A 14,736-nucleotide genomic window follows, 5' to 3' on the forward strand; every position below is an offset into this window, starting at 1 on the left:
TAAAAAATTATATGTTTAGAAATTTGGAGTGGAGTATATGTCCAATGAAAGCTCCAACCCAAATCTGAATGAAATACAATCCACGGCACCCAACCACAAAAGTTTCGGGACGGGGCAAATTTTTATGTATTATGAGGTTTGATGAGCACCCGTAATTCTGATTCCAATGATTGTGCATCAAACAGATTGCGAGTTAGTAAAGCATATACCAAAAGTGCTATTGTAAGTTACACTCGCATAGAAAATAGAATAGGAATTAATAACTGAAAGAACCTGCATACCCATAGATGTGTGACAATTCGATACTCCAAACTAGCATTACCAAAATTAGAAGACTAGACTAGTTCTCAATATTACAACTACCAAGCACCATTCAAGACTGTATTTTAAGTGTCTTCATAATGTTGCCAAAAAGGTCCTTAAACCTCCTCAATCAACATCTTGCCTCGAGGTCGGGCTCTCTCTTGTACACTCAAGGTATCCTTTCTATTACCTGTGCAAGCCAAATTTGCGCTTTTTTCTGCTTCTACCATGCTTGCTATAGAAAACCAAGTGTCTTCATGCTGTTCATGGACCCAACACATCATAAAATATACTTTCCTCTCAGCAGACTTGAGATTGCCCTTAGCCTCTACTCTTCTTGACTTGCGTGGTTTCTCCGATTTGAGCTCCTTCTCTGCAGCCTGAATCATCCTCTGAAAATCACAAAGCAGACAAACCAAAGCTGTTCCACCAATAGAAAGTAGGCATACTACATCATCTAAGAGGCCCAATCCAAATTGCAAGCCACCCACGTGCCTCAAAACTGGGGAACATGTTTGCTCCAAACAATGAGATACAGCTTCCGAAACAGTTTCTGGCTTCCCCCCTTGACCAAGAACTAAAGATACACTCAGAGCATGCATAACTGATCCTATCGGATCTGTTAGCCACTCTCCATTATAAAGGCGAAGGGTGAAACAGTAACTATAGATGATGTCTACTAGGTGAACTGCTAGAAGCGGGGAAGGTGCAGTAGCGCTAAGCTTGCTAACTGGAGGCAGTGGGGTTTCTGGTCCAGGCGGAATGTGGAGTGACTGATCATTTTCAACAATTTCGCTCTTTGATGCTATGCTCTCGTGTCTCACAATTGGTTGCACAAGTCGGCTACCTTGTTCGCTGAGATGGATTGTTTTCGCAGAAGGCTTCAACCACCAAGGTTCCCATGGCTCAATCATCCTGCTTAGCTCTCCAGAAACCACTGCTCTTTGAAATCTTTTCTTTTCATCCTCAGACAAATCTTCAACTTGGATTTCTCCTCCTGTAGAGGCAATTAGATTAAAAATGAAGCAGTACTATGACAGCAAGCAAAATTCCAGGGTAGATAATTTAGCACAAAATGAAAGAGTAAAGGATCCTAATTACCAGATAAAATCTTTTGAATAACCACCTCTGAGAAATTTGAATCGGTAACTGAAAGGAGAAAAATATCATACAATAAAAATCCATCAAAACAGTTATAGTAGTATGCAAATAATGGCAAGATACATGTTGACATGTTTTTTCTGATAGATGAAAAAAATTCATTGCAAAGGAAGCAACTGCAAAATTAAGAGGGGTATGCCCTAATTAAAACAAAGGTCTGCAAAAGCAGCTTAGCTACTTCGGTACTCATATATAATATATATATCAAAATTTTAAATTTTGTGTTCAAGGTCGTGTTTGTCATGATGGTCAAATATGTCTTTGTTATCTAACATATAATTGGTTTGAATACTAGAAACAGCTTATTCCTTGAGATCCAATTTCCGACATTACACAACATAGCTGTCATTTTTATTTATTTTTTCTTTTATGCCTTGTGTCTTCTTAAATGAAATGGAACCAATAATCCAATGTGAAATTGTACCAATATTCATTCTTATAATCATTCATCAAATTGGATCATTTTGACTCGTCTACGTCAACAAAACACATTAAGATCGAGGGAATTTCCTTAGCTTTATCATAATACGAATCAACAAAAGCGCCAAGCCCCAACGGCCTCAATAGTGCTTATATATATCAACGCAGTTTGGGAGATTATCAAAGAGAATTTTTCTTTAATTAGTAGAAATTTCATGATTACTGCTACTCACTGTCTGTTATAAATTATTCATTTTAGTTTTAATTCCCTAGACATCTAAAATAAGTTCAGCTTTCGATTATCTGCCAATTAGCTTAGTCAATACCGCCATGATATTACTCTCAAAGTGTTATCTAAAAGAATTAAGCGACCTAATTAATATGAAAGGAATACGCAACAGTTTTCTCTTTCTAGGAGATAGGAACAATTTTAGGGTTTTATGCCCTTAGTTTATCCTGGTAGGGTCCAGTGCTGTTTCTTATAAGGTCAGGTTGTCACCTAGGGCTGGATGTAACTATCCTAGAAGATCCCTTTATTAAATTCTCAGCCTATCTAGAACAAAATATCAAATGATAAACAAACACTAATAACCATTCCAAAATATGGAAGTACTAAGTTCCTAAATTGATCATAAAAGGGTAGACAAGTTCCAAAGTTACTTGTAAAGCATTACACATACTAGCAAAAACCTATCTAATTCCTATCAAAACTAGCAAACTTCAATGATACATTTTAGAGCAGCATAAATTAACAGACTAGAAACAACATACCATCCCCCGGTGTGCTATCCAACAGCTCATCTGAGTTGTCTATCTCTTCTTGTGTATGAAACCGTTGGAGGATCGCCATCATTTTTTGTTTAGTTGCATCATTAGGTTCCAACTGTTTGAGCTCCTCAACTACATTATCTCTCATAAAAGATTCAGTGCAAGATCGACTATGAGACTGCAACAACAATACAACTCATTACGATGATCAGAACTATGACAAGTCAACGCCCACAAGACCAAATGTCCAATTATATATTTATCGAAATGGATAGCTAGTGAATCCCGTAACTAATCAAAACATTTAGAAAAATTTCAAAATTAGCAGAAGCAATAACACCAGGTACTGTAATGAAATCTACTAACCTTGTAGCAATGAAGAGAGCAGTACCTCGTGTTGCATCGTGGACAAGTATACTGTGAAAACTGCTTTTCACATCTGCATATAAAGAGATACAAGCTTAAAAACCAGGCGGCATCAATAGAAACTACATTTACATACTACAATCAAAATCAGTTACCGAGAAGTAAAGGTTTAGAACGTACACTCGACAAATAATACGTGATGAAGGATTCAACAGCGACGGAGCTAATCTCTGGGCCTCAGGAATACTAGTGCTTTCTGACATTACTAAATCTTCTACTAATACAACTCAACTCCAGCAAAAACAGAAAAGAATGGCTGCTGCTACACAGATAGGTAGATGTGCATGAGTTATATTAGTGAATATGATATAAATCAAAATTAACACTGTATTAGCAGGTGTTTTTGTCGTTAATTTTATTGCAACCTTGGAATAATGACGAATTAAGGCTCCATTTGTTTGCTGAAAATAACTTGATTGTGGAAAATGTTTTCCTAGAGAATATTTTCCTGTACCAGAAAATAATTTCCGGTGTTTGTTTGACATTTTGGAAATTTCAAATTAAATCCAAAAACAAAAAATTATTTTTTATAACAACAAACTCATCAAACAATTAAACTTACATGACAATATCCAAATTTCTCCATAATTATTACTAGCATGTTTTTTCGCAATTTAATTTCAAAGTAATCAAACTACATCAAAAATATCATTAATTCAAATAAGCATTAACAAAAAACCATGGCTTGATCACTGCTAACAGACAACAAACAATCGGAACACAGTATGCCTAGTCAATAAAAACAATGCACTTGCTTCCCCAACTCCACATTCACTCTACCGCAACTAGGAAAAACAATAGCAAAAGTGAACTGATCAGGCACCACCCCACAATTCCACATTGGCCCAAAAGAACACACAATATCTTCCACCATTCCCGGTCTCGAATGCACTGACGAGTTCCAAGCCAATGTGTCTCTATCAACAACCCGCAAAAACACTCCGGAAATTCCAAATTGCCACATTTTGCATAGAAACTAACAAGAGCATTTCCATTTCCTAATTTCTCTTTTAAACCAGACCCAAGTTCCATACTTCGAGAACATACTAATTAACAAACTCGTAATGACTTTTTTCATTTCAGGGGAATTTCGTCGAACGCTACGTGGGTCTGTAATTAAAGCATCTTTTAACAAACTGTAAGTAGCTATGTGACCCATAACTCGGAACCGGCCCGAACTAGACTAAATATGAGCAATCAATATGTATAAACAGATGTAAGAACACAAACTAACACGTATCAATACAGTTGAGGTTACATGTAGACACAGATACAGTTGTTATATATACATACCAGATGGGGAAGGGAGGGGATGGGTAGAAAAGATTGATGGAGATGAGTGTAGAATTCGACAATAGTTGAGCATAGAGAGCAGATAAAGGAGAGAGATACGTACCGGAGAAGAGAGAAGGGCAGAGAGAGAAGAGTCACAGAGAGAGAAAATCGGGGCTCTGGAACATTTATACACCATTTTAATTTTTACCTGAATTTGAACTAAAATTAATATTTATATTTTTAGAATTAGTATAATATAAATTATAATTTTAAACTAATTTTAAATAAAAATAAAATCTTATTATCAAAAAAAATCTTATCTTATATTTATCTAAAAAGTTTTGAATTAGTATAAATATAAATTATAACGTACTATGTACGGCGCTTTTATCGTGCGACAAAACAGCAACCTGAAACCTCAAAAAATCATTAATAATTTTGACACATATTTCTCTCGTTGCGAGTCTCGTTAAGTAAAATTGGGGCTATGGTCAATCATAATGGCCTGGCTTTATTTATATACTTTTTATTTTCCTCTACATCATCTTGACGATGAGTTTGTAATCAGCTTGTTCAGTTGGTTGTTTATCGAACTGACGTGTGTGCACGCATATATCTTCAATTGAAATTTTATATGAACCCATAACATGCATGACAGGTTATAAAGGAGCACCCTCAACAAATTTTAAACCAGAATCAACAAAGCGATGATGATTCAAATCAGATACAGCTGTACCTGTCTTTGGTTATGTAGCCATGCCTGTATTAGTTGATCACAGTCTCGGAGCTCCTGTTTATGCGCCCCCAATGCTTATTCCTCAGATATCTAGTTCTCGTTCACCCCGCCAAGTTGAACTTTTCCACAACCAGCAGCAGAAGCTTAAATTGTTCTGGGATGGACAAAAGAAGGAAGCCAAACAGACAACCAATAATATGAAGAAAAAAAATTCTTCTTGCTCGAATCAAGAAAATAATGAGAGCTGACGAAGATGTGAGAATGATAACAGGAGAGACGCCTGTTCTCTTTACCAAAGCTATTGGAATGTTTGCTATGGACATGACTCTGCGCAGCTGGAATCACACGAAGGAGGATAAGAGGAGAATATTCCGACCTAGTGATGGAGCAGAAACAGATGTCTTTGATTTTTTGACAGATTGTACCCAAACTCTTGTCAAAACCAACAATTGCTTTGATTCCAGAGACGGGTTTATCTTCAATGACATATGAGTATGTCCGTGATCAGCATTATGAAGTCAATCCTTCCATGCCAACAATGGAAGCTGGTGATCAGCAGTCAGAGGTATATATGCAGTTGCTTCAGCTTAAAACAACGCTTAGGCCATTCAGGGACTGGCGTCAGCAGTTTGCACCACAGAACCAAGAGGCAGGCTTTGTTCCTTGGGCACCACAGCCACAGCAGAATACTTATGACTATCTTCGTGCTGTCGCATGTGCTCCCTAATGCTGGCTTCTATTCTCCCATGGTACACTCAGCTAAAATTACCCTTGAGGTAATCTGAAGTGGCATGACTATTGTTTCCGAAAAGTTCTTCCTTGTAAGGAGATAACACTATATATTTATAGGGGAACAAGTACAAGAACTGGTATATTTATAGCTACGGAGTACATAACCAGGGTGCACCACATATTTTTTTATGCAAAACGTCCATTGTAATAACTATGATACCAGAGTATAGCGAAAGAAGATACAATCAGTTTTGACTATAACGGAATAGACAAGCTTTTAACATCCAATGGCAACAGAGTAACTTGGAGTATAAATATTTGCAATGTCCTTTTCATTTGTTTGTTATAATCTGTTAAACTGCATATCCAAAATGGGATAAGCAATAGATATTTAGATATCTTTGTGTTTACTGCAGAAAATCTACAAAGGCCAGAATCAGCAATAAGGACGGCATAAAGGCATGCTGCTTTTAGATTGTGTCTTTATGGAAATCCATCCAGGAAGTATATCGTACAGAATTTTGCTTCATAAGCAATGTAAATTCTGCTCACTTCACATGGTGCTTCTTCTGAGAGGTTGCAGAGAACAGAAGCCTTTGCTGAGATATAAACATTACCATGCACGATTTCAGAGATCAAAACTATTCACACGAATCAAGAAGAATAGAACACAGAGCAATAACAGTATGTGGGCTACATCCATCATGCTTAACAATATAAATTTTCTGACTGGATATCAGGGAGATACACCCACACAAACCTAAACATGTAGTTATGGCCATCGACAAATAACCAATATTGTTGTTACACACGTACACCAGAAAAAAAGGTTCTAAAATGATCCAAGGGCATCTTGCCTCTTAGCCACAGAGTCAGATACAAAATCAAATGCATAGGCATACAAGAACAATTCTTCTAACTGAACAGAAATAAATACCAGACAAAACCAAGAGGGCTAACAATTCTCTACTGGATGATAATATTCTGAGATGGGACGTGAACAAAGTCTTGCCACACATGTAACCTAATCTAACAGAATGATTTTTGAGGTGGCTCTTCATCAACAAACCATAACACAAATTCAAGAAATGGACTCAAACATATTTGTGAATAAGCATCCTGCCAAGAAAAAATTGTGAATAGTACCTTCAAGACTACAAAATTAGCACATGAGAACTGAGATAATGTACTTCAATTGAAATTGGACCAAAAGAATACTAATCAAATTTGATAATGAGCAATCCAAGCACTACTAGGAAATTTTTGTCCAAGAACTGCTAGAATACTCATTAAGGGCGGCCAGTTTGAATTTTTGTCCAAATTTGAATTTTCAAGTCAAAAATTCTAGAAGTTTAATTTCGACAGAATACTGTTGAAATTAAACTCTTGAAAATAAACTGTCGAAAATACATATTTTCGATACATTGACTAATTTCGACGTCCTTAATTTTGACGCCAAAGATTCCGTCGAACATTGCTAATTTCGATAGGTCCGTCGAAATTAGCTAATTTCGACAGAAATTTTCCGTCAAAATTACACGAATTCTTCTTATATGGAGTTACATAGTACACCGTTGTAAATCATTAATTTTATTAAAAATTCTATTATAGAAACATATAAAATGTGATTCTCATATAGAATACTATAACATATATCTATTTCAAGTAATTTAACACTTAAAATTTGAAGAAATAATTCTGGATGATTATTATTCTGTTATAGAAGTTGAGATATTGCATAATTTTAGATGATTTTTGGAATAAAAAAATTGTATACCTTCATTTTCAATTTAATAATCAAAATTTGTAATTATATTCCATAAAAAATATAATAGATATATATTATGTATATATTTACAATGGTGTATATATTATGTATATATATATGGGTAGCACTCCATAGCATGCCCTCTTATATGGAGTTACGTAGCACACCATTGTAAATATATACATAATATATATCTATTATATATAGAGTCTTACTCTAATAGAATCCTCCTTATCCTAAAAACTAAAAACTCATCTTAAATATCACTAAATTCTAAAGCACACATCACTAATACATACACCTTATTCTCCATCTTCCCTGCCATCTCCATCTTCACCTCCACCTCCACCTCCGCCGTTGCCTCCTCCTCCACTGCCTCCTTCACCTTCACCGTTGCCGCCTCCTTTCCTCCGCCTCTTTCACCACCTTTGCCGCCTTTTAATTGCAACCCCAGTTGTCTTTCACGGCTCCGGCGAAGCTACGCCGCCTGAAACCACAGCTTCATCCCGTTCTCTACCTCCTCTACCATCTCAGCTGCCTCCTTTGCCGCCCCGCCTCCTCAGCCGCCTTGTTTTTGCCTCGCCCCATCCCTTCTATGCTCCCGCCCTTCTATGTCCACCCTCTCCGCTATCTCAACCGTCGTTATCACTCCTAAAATCGATATCAAGCACAAATCTAAGCCCAGATCTGGAGTTTTCGCTGACTCATGGAGTTTTTCACTAATTTTTGCAACACATATCACTAAATTATAAAGAGGATGTCACTAAATTGTATTGAGAATATCACTAACTTGTATTGGTTTCTAGTTTTTATTTTAAAAGTGGTTTCTATTTGATCATGAGCCTATATATATATAGGCAATTGCTCAAATAGAAACCACTAAAATAAAAACTAAATTGGAAACCAAGAAAAACTATATCTAAATGACCTCACCCACCCCCTATATGTCATCACCCACCTAGGGCCCACCCTCACTCCCACTCAATCCACCCCGGGCCCGCTAGGGCCTCGCCACGGCTCCTCACAGGCCCTGGACAGGCTCCAAACAATCTTAAAGAGCCAAACATTGGCCCCACGATGGTCCCACTAGGCCCCGACCCGGCCCTATTAGTCACCACTTAGACCCCGTCTAGGCCCATCTCAGAGTCCATCCTCGGTCCCAAAACCCGAATCATTCTACTTAATCGCATTGGTTTCTATTGGAGTAGGACCCTATATATATATGTTGGGTTTCGGGCACATATACGCAACGGAAAATGTTCCACACGAATGACCCGGAGGATGGGTGTGTACTAGCACGATGCCTTCTTGCTCTCTCTATCTCTCTCTAGCGGCTAGGGTTTTGTTTTATAAAGTAAAACATTTAACCCTAATTCTAGTAAGAGATATTATATAGGCAAGACTTAATGGGCCTCTAACCCTAAACTGAATTTAGAGTTAATATTATTATTAAATTCAAAATTCTAATTATTGTATTATTAAGTCTCACTTAATCATACAATAACTTAATTTCGGATTTAATATTAAATTCGAATTTCCTATTTATCTAATTAATTAAGTCACACTTAATTAATAACAAATAATTCGAATTACTTACATTTAATTTAAATCTGGATTTAAATTAAATAATCTTCCAATCATTCTTTGTGTGACCCTTTAGGTTATTATTACGTTAGCAACAATTATAAATCTAATTTAAAATCGTAAACAATGAGCGGCATCTAGTAATACATCATTGCTACCCAAGTAATAATAATTAAATCGGTGATCGATTAAACCTTTTGTGAATAATGTTCAATGTACCATAATCCCTTTAACCAAATATTACAGATTAAATTCGAGGCATGTTATGTGTCATCCTCTTTATAATTTAATCCAGATTTCCTTGATCGATGAGTAAACTATAATATCAAATCAACATTTGAGCATGGCCATGCATTTCATAGTCTAACTCAAACAAGAGGCCAATAATATCACTCCTAAATAGGAGGGTTAAATCCTTTCTAGATCATTTATATCTCTCATATGATTCATAATATACCCAATATACACTTTTATCATCACCTAGTCAAAGGTAACTTTTAATGAAACCAAAGTATATTAATTCTCATATAGAAATATAATGATTTCAAGTCTAAGGACCAATACATCATTATCACTGTGAGAATTACTTATGACACAACAGACATGTAGTATCTCACATTGGGTCTTCCAGCACCACGTATTTAATACATGTGCTTGTGTTTCAACTTTAGTATCATTATACCTATGATCAATGAGATGTGATCATCAGTCGACCAACACACTAGTCTTAATGCATTATCATTGTCCCTTAATAATAATACACGACTAGGGATCTTTAGGGATATCGATGTTATTCTCATAATCTCATTTCTAAGTCACGTACTTAGAGATACAGAATCACATATCATATTCCAAGGACATTTATTAATCTAATATTTTATCGCAGTAAATAAAGACATAATAAATTTATAAAGAATAATCTATAGAATCATAATTATTAATAAACAAATGTTTCATAAAAACATAATAGTGTTGTCTCTAGGGCACACACACTAACAATATATATATCATAACAATATTTTAAGGTTGCAATTCTATTTTTCATGTTTTTAGGAAGCATATTTTAAGAAGGCAATATTACTTCATTATGGATCAATTCAAACAAAAATAAGACAGTAATATGTTTGTGGTGTAAAGGTAAAAGGCCATGTACTAGAGTAAGTGCACCTTCAGTATTGTGATAGATGCAAGCGCAATGGTTGTTGATCTATCTTTCCAACTGTCACCCTGAGAAACAACTTGCATCTTAAGAAAGTTATTCTAATGATAGGCTCTTTACTTGTTCGACACCTTCCATTGTTTAATAATATGATAATTAAATCGATGAATATGAAAAATTGTTGTTTATAGGATCTAGACTATAAATGATTGATAATATTGTAGATATTAAAATAAATATATATTATTATATGATGTTCGATCAAAATCTTAAATTATGCACAGATACCAATTAAACTTTTAATATTTCAATTTTAATAACATAAAATAATAACTACTAATACTGAACTCAATTTTTTTTCGAAACATGTTAAAATACATAAAAATGACATAGAAATAGTTGTCAATGAGTAAGTACGGTATATGTCCGTTTGCAACTGTAAATTTCATATATAAAAGGAATAACATATTTTTACTCTAATTAATTTTAAGTCTGAATTAAGTTCCTGTTATTCATATAGTTGAATATAGTAAACTAAAAATACTAAAATGCTATTATTTCAAAAATCTCAAATATAAATAAAAATATTTGTTAACATACCACCCTAAATTCAGAATAATGTCATAATAAATACTTCAGAGTTTGTCACATAAAACAAAAATAACAGAATGATGTGAGAGACTTTGTGAGGATACTAAAAACTAGTGTTGTGAAGAGCACAAATCAGTTCCAAGCGGTGGAAGGACCTTCTAGCGCTTAAGCGGAATTTTAAACGGATCAAAAAGCGGATTAATAAATTATAATTAAATATTTAGTTATAATATTAATATATTTTAAAATAATATTATGTTGTGGTAAGAATTTAAATTTTTAATAAAATATATATTTTTAATTTTTTTTAATATAATTATAGTTATATTATAAAAAAAATTAATACTTTAAAATTAAAAAATTAGCAAGTCAACATCATTTTGACCGCTTAATCTGCTTAACGACCGCTTAACAGTCCGCTTAATTTTCAAAAATACTTAATCAGCCCCTAATTACAAAATCGAAGCGTTTTAGGACCGATTCCGATTAGGCGGCCGCTTGTGCGGCCGCTTGTGCGCTTTTTACAACACTGCTAAAAACATCAAAGTTATTAGGTGTCGCTTCATTACAAATGGTAGCATGGGCTTGGGTGGTCCAATATATATATATGAGTAATAATCTATATTTAGACAATTATTATAAAAAGTATGTATTACTCACAAAGTAAGGAGAGGACTGTTGGGGGAAATTTCAGAATTAGAATCTAATTGAAGTTGGGTATTTCAGAATTTGAGTCTGATTTGGCCAAGTTTGAGATGGCTATACATACATAGTCATATTTTCTTTGTGTGTTAAATATGTAGACTTAGGTATAGGCTGAGTATTGTAGGCTTGAGTGTCCTATTTGCATTAATTGTATTATTAATTAGGATTTCGATTAATAATACATGTTGGGACGTGGGTTTTCCATGTTATATATTTTTGTGTGAGTGCTTTGCATTAGAAGTTGAATCTTCTATTTTATATATATATTCCTAACAAGTGATACTAGAGCCGAGGTTCGTAATGGATAGGATTGAGAAAAAGTTCGAAATTCAATTGGTATGGCAGAGTATACTATGAAAGATTTGCTGGCGAGAAGCTTACGAAAGTGGGAAGAGATAAAGTTACATCTGGTATGATAGTTGTGTCTTGCGCCATGGATCAATCATGATGTTCTTGAAAAGTTGGTTCTCAAGAAAAAATTCGGACTCGAAATGGAAGAAGATGGAATGAATCATTGCAATTGTTTCAGTGGCTTAATTAACCAGGTGATTTATTTGGATGATACCAGTGATGTTCATCTAGAGATCGAGGGGTTCAGAAAGCAAGGATAGAGTGACTCATTATATGGAAGGACACTCGTGGTTGATGCACATGATTTTGTTGATGAATATGTCGTTATAATGAGAACAGTAGTTTAGAGCAACACTCAAAGTTTGTAAGAATGAGAAGGCTAGATTCTTGTTCGAGGGGAGGCATAGGCGGATGGACGTCTGTGTCTCAATGGTGACCGTTGATTCGTTATGGAATTGTATTGGACTGAAGGGGAAGATTAATAGGTTTCAACTCTTTATAGGCTTGACTGATCCACGATATATATGGATGATAATTGTATATTTAGACAATTATTATAAAAGACATGACTTGGTCATAAATTAACACGAGCATTGTTGTGTATCAACCCAATATGAATTGAATTTTGATTGAAGTTAGTAATTTCAGGATTGAACTCTAATTGAAGTTAAGTATTTTAGAATTAGAGTCTGACTTGATTAAGTTTGAGATTAAGTTTGAGATGGCTCTATAAACAAAGCAATATTGTGTTTGTTATGTATGCTCAAGATGTAGACTTAAGTATCGCTTGAGAGCGGATGCTTGAGTATCCTCATTTGATTAATTGTATTATTAATAACGGTTTTGATGTATAATACTGGTTGAGACGTTGAATTGTCCTTATATTGCATAGATTAATAAACGTAATAAAGTTAATAGAAGTATTATAAACAAGATCGTATTTTTATAAAGAATATTAAATCCACATAAATAGGATATTTTGATGGAATATATCTTGTGGGTCATGAATTTATTTCATTAAGAAACGTATATCTTTTCTCTACGGGCAGATATCATCGCTCAAAGATAAAAGGAAAGAAATTAAAGAGACCTGCCACTCGCATATCATTTTCGCAAGCACATCCAAGGCTCATCTCACTAAGATATCTATCCAAAATCAAAATCCAAGGCTCTTATTGCTATCAAAGGTAAGTTGGTCTATATTGTTCAAGATAATGTGCGTACAAAATTTATGGTCAAGAATGAAATGAGAATTGAAACATGCGACAATCAAATATCATATTTGTTAAATTTCGTTTATAGATAAATTACATGTCTCACAATATTTTGATTATCATTTAAATATATTAATTTGATTTTCTATCTCATATCAGTTTGTGCATATGTTGTTTAGATCATTTGAATAATACATTGGCTATAATAGTGGACAGTAAAGATATTGAATTACAATAATTGATTTTAAAGTAGCGTGTTAGTACGATAACATTTGATATCTTGTTATAGTTGACAAGCTGATGATGCGTATTTGGTGTTATAACAATCAAATTAATATTTTTTTTAATTTGAAATATTATATCTAATTAATTTTATGAAATCCAATTGAATTTAATTAAATGATTGATTTTATTGAATGTGATATCATGGTGATATTTATTAGATTAAACTTGCCATTAACAATTTGCTTATAATTCTTGTTATTTCTAGCATGATAATAATGATATGAATCTTATAATTCTTACTACTAGTGTGTAATGTGTCGAGTATGATTTTACTAATTTTTTGGACATGTCATGTGAACTAGAAATTGGGGCTGTTAGTTGTCACGCTTTTATAAATCTTCACTAAAAATTAAAATAAATAACACCCTTACTAAAATCATTACCTATATAAAAGAAAATATTACTTATATATATATATATATATATATATATATTTATAATAATATAAATTAATTAAATCTAAAAATTTTGGTAGAAACCTTCAACATCTCACACTAATTAATCTGAGATTGTTTAGACCTTTATGATATTAAATCTCATATTTTCTTTTATATACTCAAACACTCTCTTAAGTCAAGAAAAATATGTTCTTAAAAATAAAAATGGATGTTTATATAAATTACTTCTTTATTAATGATTTTGTTTCTGAATTCTTGAGGGATAATTGATATGTGATTAACAAAGAATAATTATTTACCATTAGAGATAGTTGTTGGTTCATCTAATTGCCGTCTCACGTTTGTAAATAGTAGTGATTTATCCATTCCTTCGATTATAATCAATGTGCTTGGAGAACTTAGCATATGACCGATCACATGAGTTAACTGAATTAAACAAAAGATTCAGATCCTAGTGATATAATCTTCAAGTAGACCTCTCATGCACATGATTTCGTCATCACTATTTGATCTCATATGTTCTTCATATTGAGTCATGCTCATATGGATCATATTTGCTCATATGGATCATATTTGTCACTGCAAAATATCATCTTCGGGATCATGTTGCCAAAGTGGTCTGCAGCCTTGCCAATCATGGCTCTTCCAATCTTCTTCAACTGGTCACATAGAAAAGTTATATCATTCCTATGACCTTAGTCATAATCATCAGTATGGTAATAATCTTCTTTGTGATTCTACCTACCCCCGATGTTTATCCCTAGTCATCCATGTCCCTTCTTCCACCATGTGACCTTGACCTATTTTAAACCGGTGTCTTTTCACATTCATTCATATCTCTATATTGAGATCATCTTCTG

At 34.0% G+C, this 14,736-nt stretch overlaps 2 protein-coding genes across 6 annotated transcripts in view; both read right to left on the reverse strand.

Annotated features, from left to right (window-relative positions):
- Positions 1-238: 238 nt before the first annotated feature.
- On the reverse strand, positions 239-4,577 carry LOC108214464 (uncharacterized). 3 transcript variants are annotated; one of them, XM_017386472.2, is made up of 7 exons: positions 4,475-4,492; positions 3,444-3,526; positions 3,199-3,337; positions 3,019-3,091; positions 2,656-2,830; positions 1,405-1,452; positions 239-1,300 (listed from the first exon to the last, which is right to left on the reverse strand). In XM_017386472.2, exons 3-7 carry the CDS (start codon positions 3,279-3,281, stop codon positions 420-422), a joined length of 1,260 nt encoding a protein of 419 aa, XP_017241961.1. In that variant the 5' UTR covers positions 3,282-3,337; positions 3,444-3,526; positions 4,475-4,492; the 3' UTR covers positions 239-419. The 3 variants fall into 3 exon arrangements, with proteins under 3 accessions (XP_017241961.1, XP_017241962.1, XP_017241964.1); XM_017386473.2 differs by lacking the exon at positions 3,444-3,526 and having other exon boundaries at positions 4,475-4,577; XM_017386475.2 differs by lacking the exon at positions 4,475-4,492 and having other exon boundaries at positions 2,656-2,784.
- Positions 4,578-5,081: 504 nt separating this feature from the next.
- LOC108214465 (uncharacterized) overlaps positions 5,082-14,736 on the reverse strand; it is a 36,950-nt gene continuing 27,295 nt past the window's right edge. For 2 of the 3 annotated variants that reach the window (XR_010290386.1, XR_010290385.1), the window contains one exon: positions 5,084-6,420. The gene's annotated coding sequence lies outside the window, so the exon portion shown is untranslated. Of the gene's footprint in view, positions 6,421-14,736 lie in introns of all 3 variants that reach the window. The other variant, XM_064090445.1, reaches the window with a different exon arrangement.

Source organism: Daucus carota, chromosome 3 (genome assembly GCF_001625215.2).
Source record: "Daucus carota subsp. sativus chromosome 3, DH1 v3.0, whole genome shotgun sequence".
Classification (NCBI taxonomy): Eukaryota; Viridiplantae; Streptophyta; class Magnoliopsida; order Apiales; family Apiaceae; genus Daucus; species Daucus carota.

Excerpts from the sequence above, each read along its gene's own strand:
- LOC108214464 (XM_017386473.2), bottom strand. The coding sequence starts at position 3,281 with ATGTCAGAAAGCACTAGTATTCCTGAGGCCCAGAGATTAGCTCCGTCG. Across the intron at positions 3,092-3,198 it reads TCACGTATTATTTGTCGAGT|ATGTGAAAAGCAGTTTTCAC; the intron begins GTACGTTCTAAA and ends CTTTATATGCAG. Across the intron at positions 1,453-2,655 it reads GGATAGCACACCGGGGGATG|TTACCGATTCAAATTTCTCA; the intron begins GTATGTTGTTTC and ends TTCTCCTTTCAG.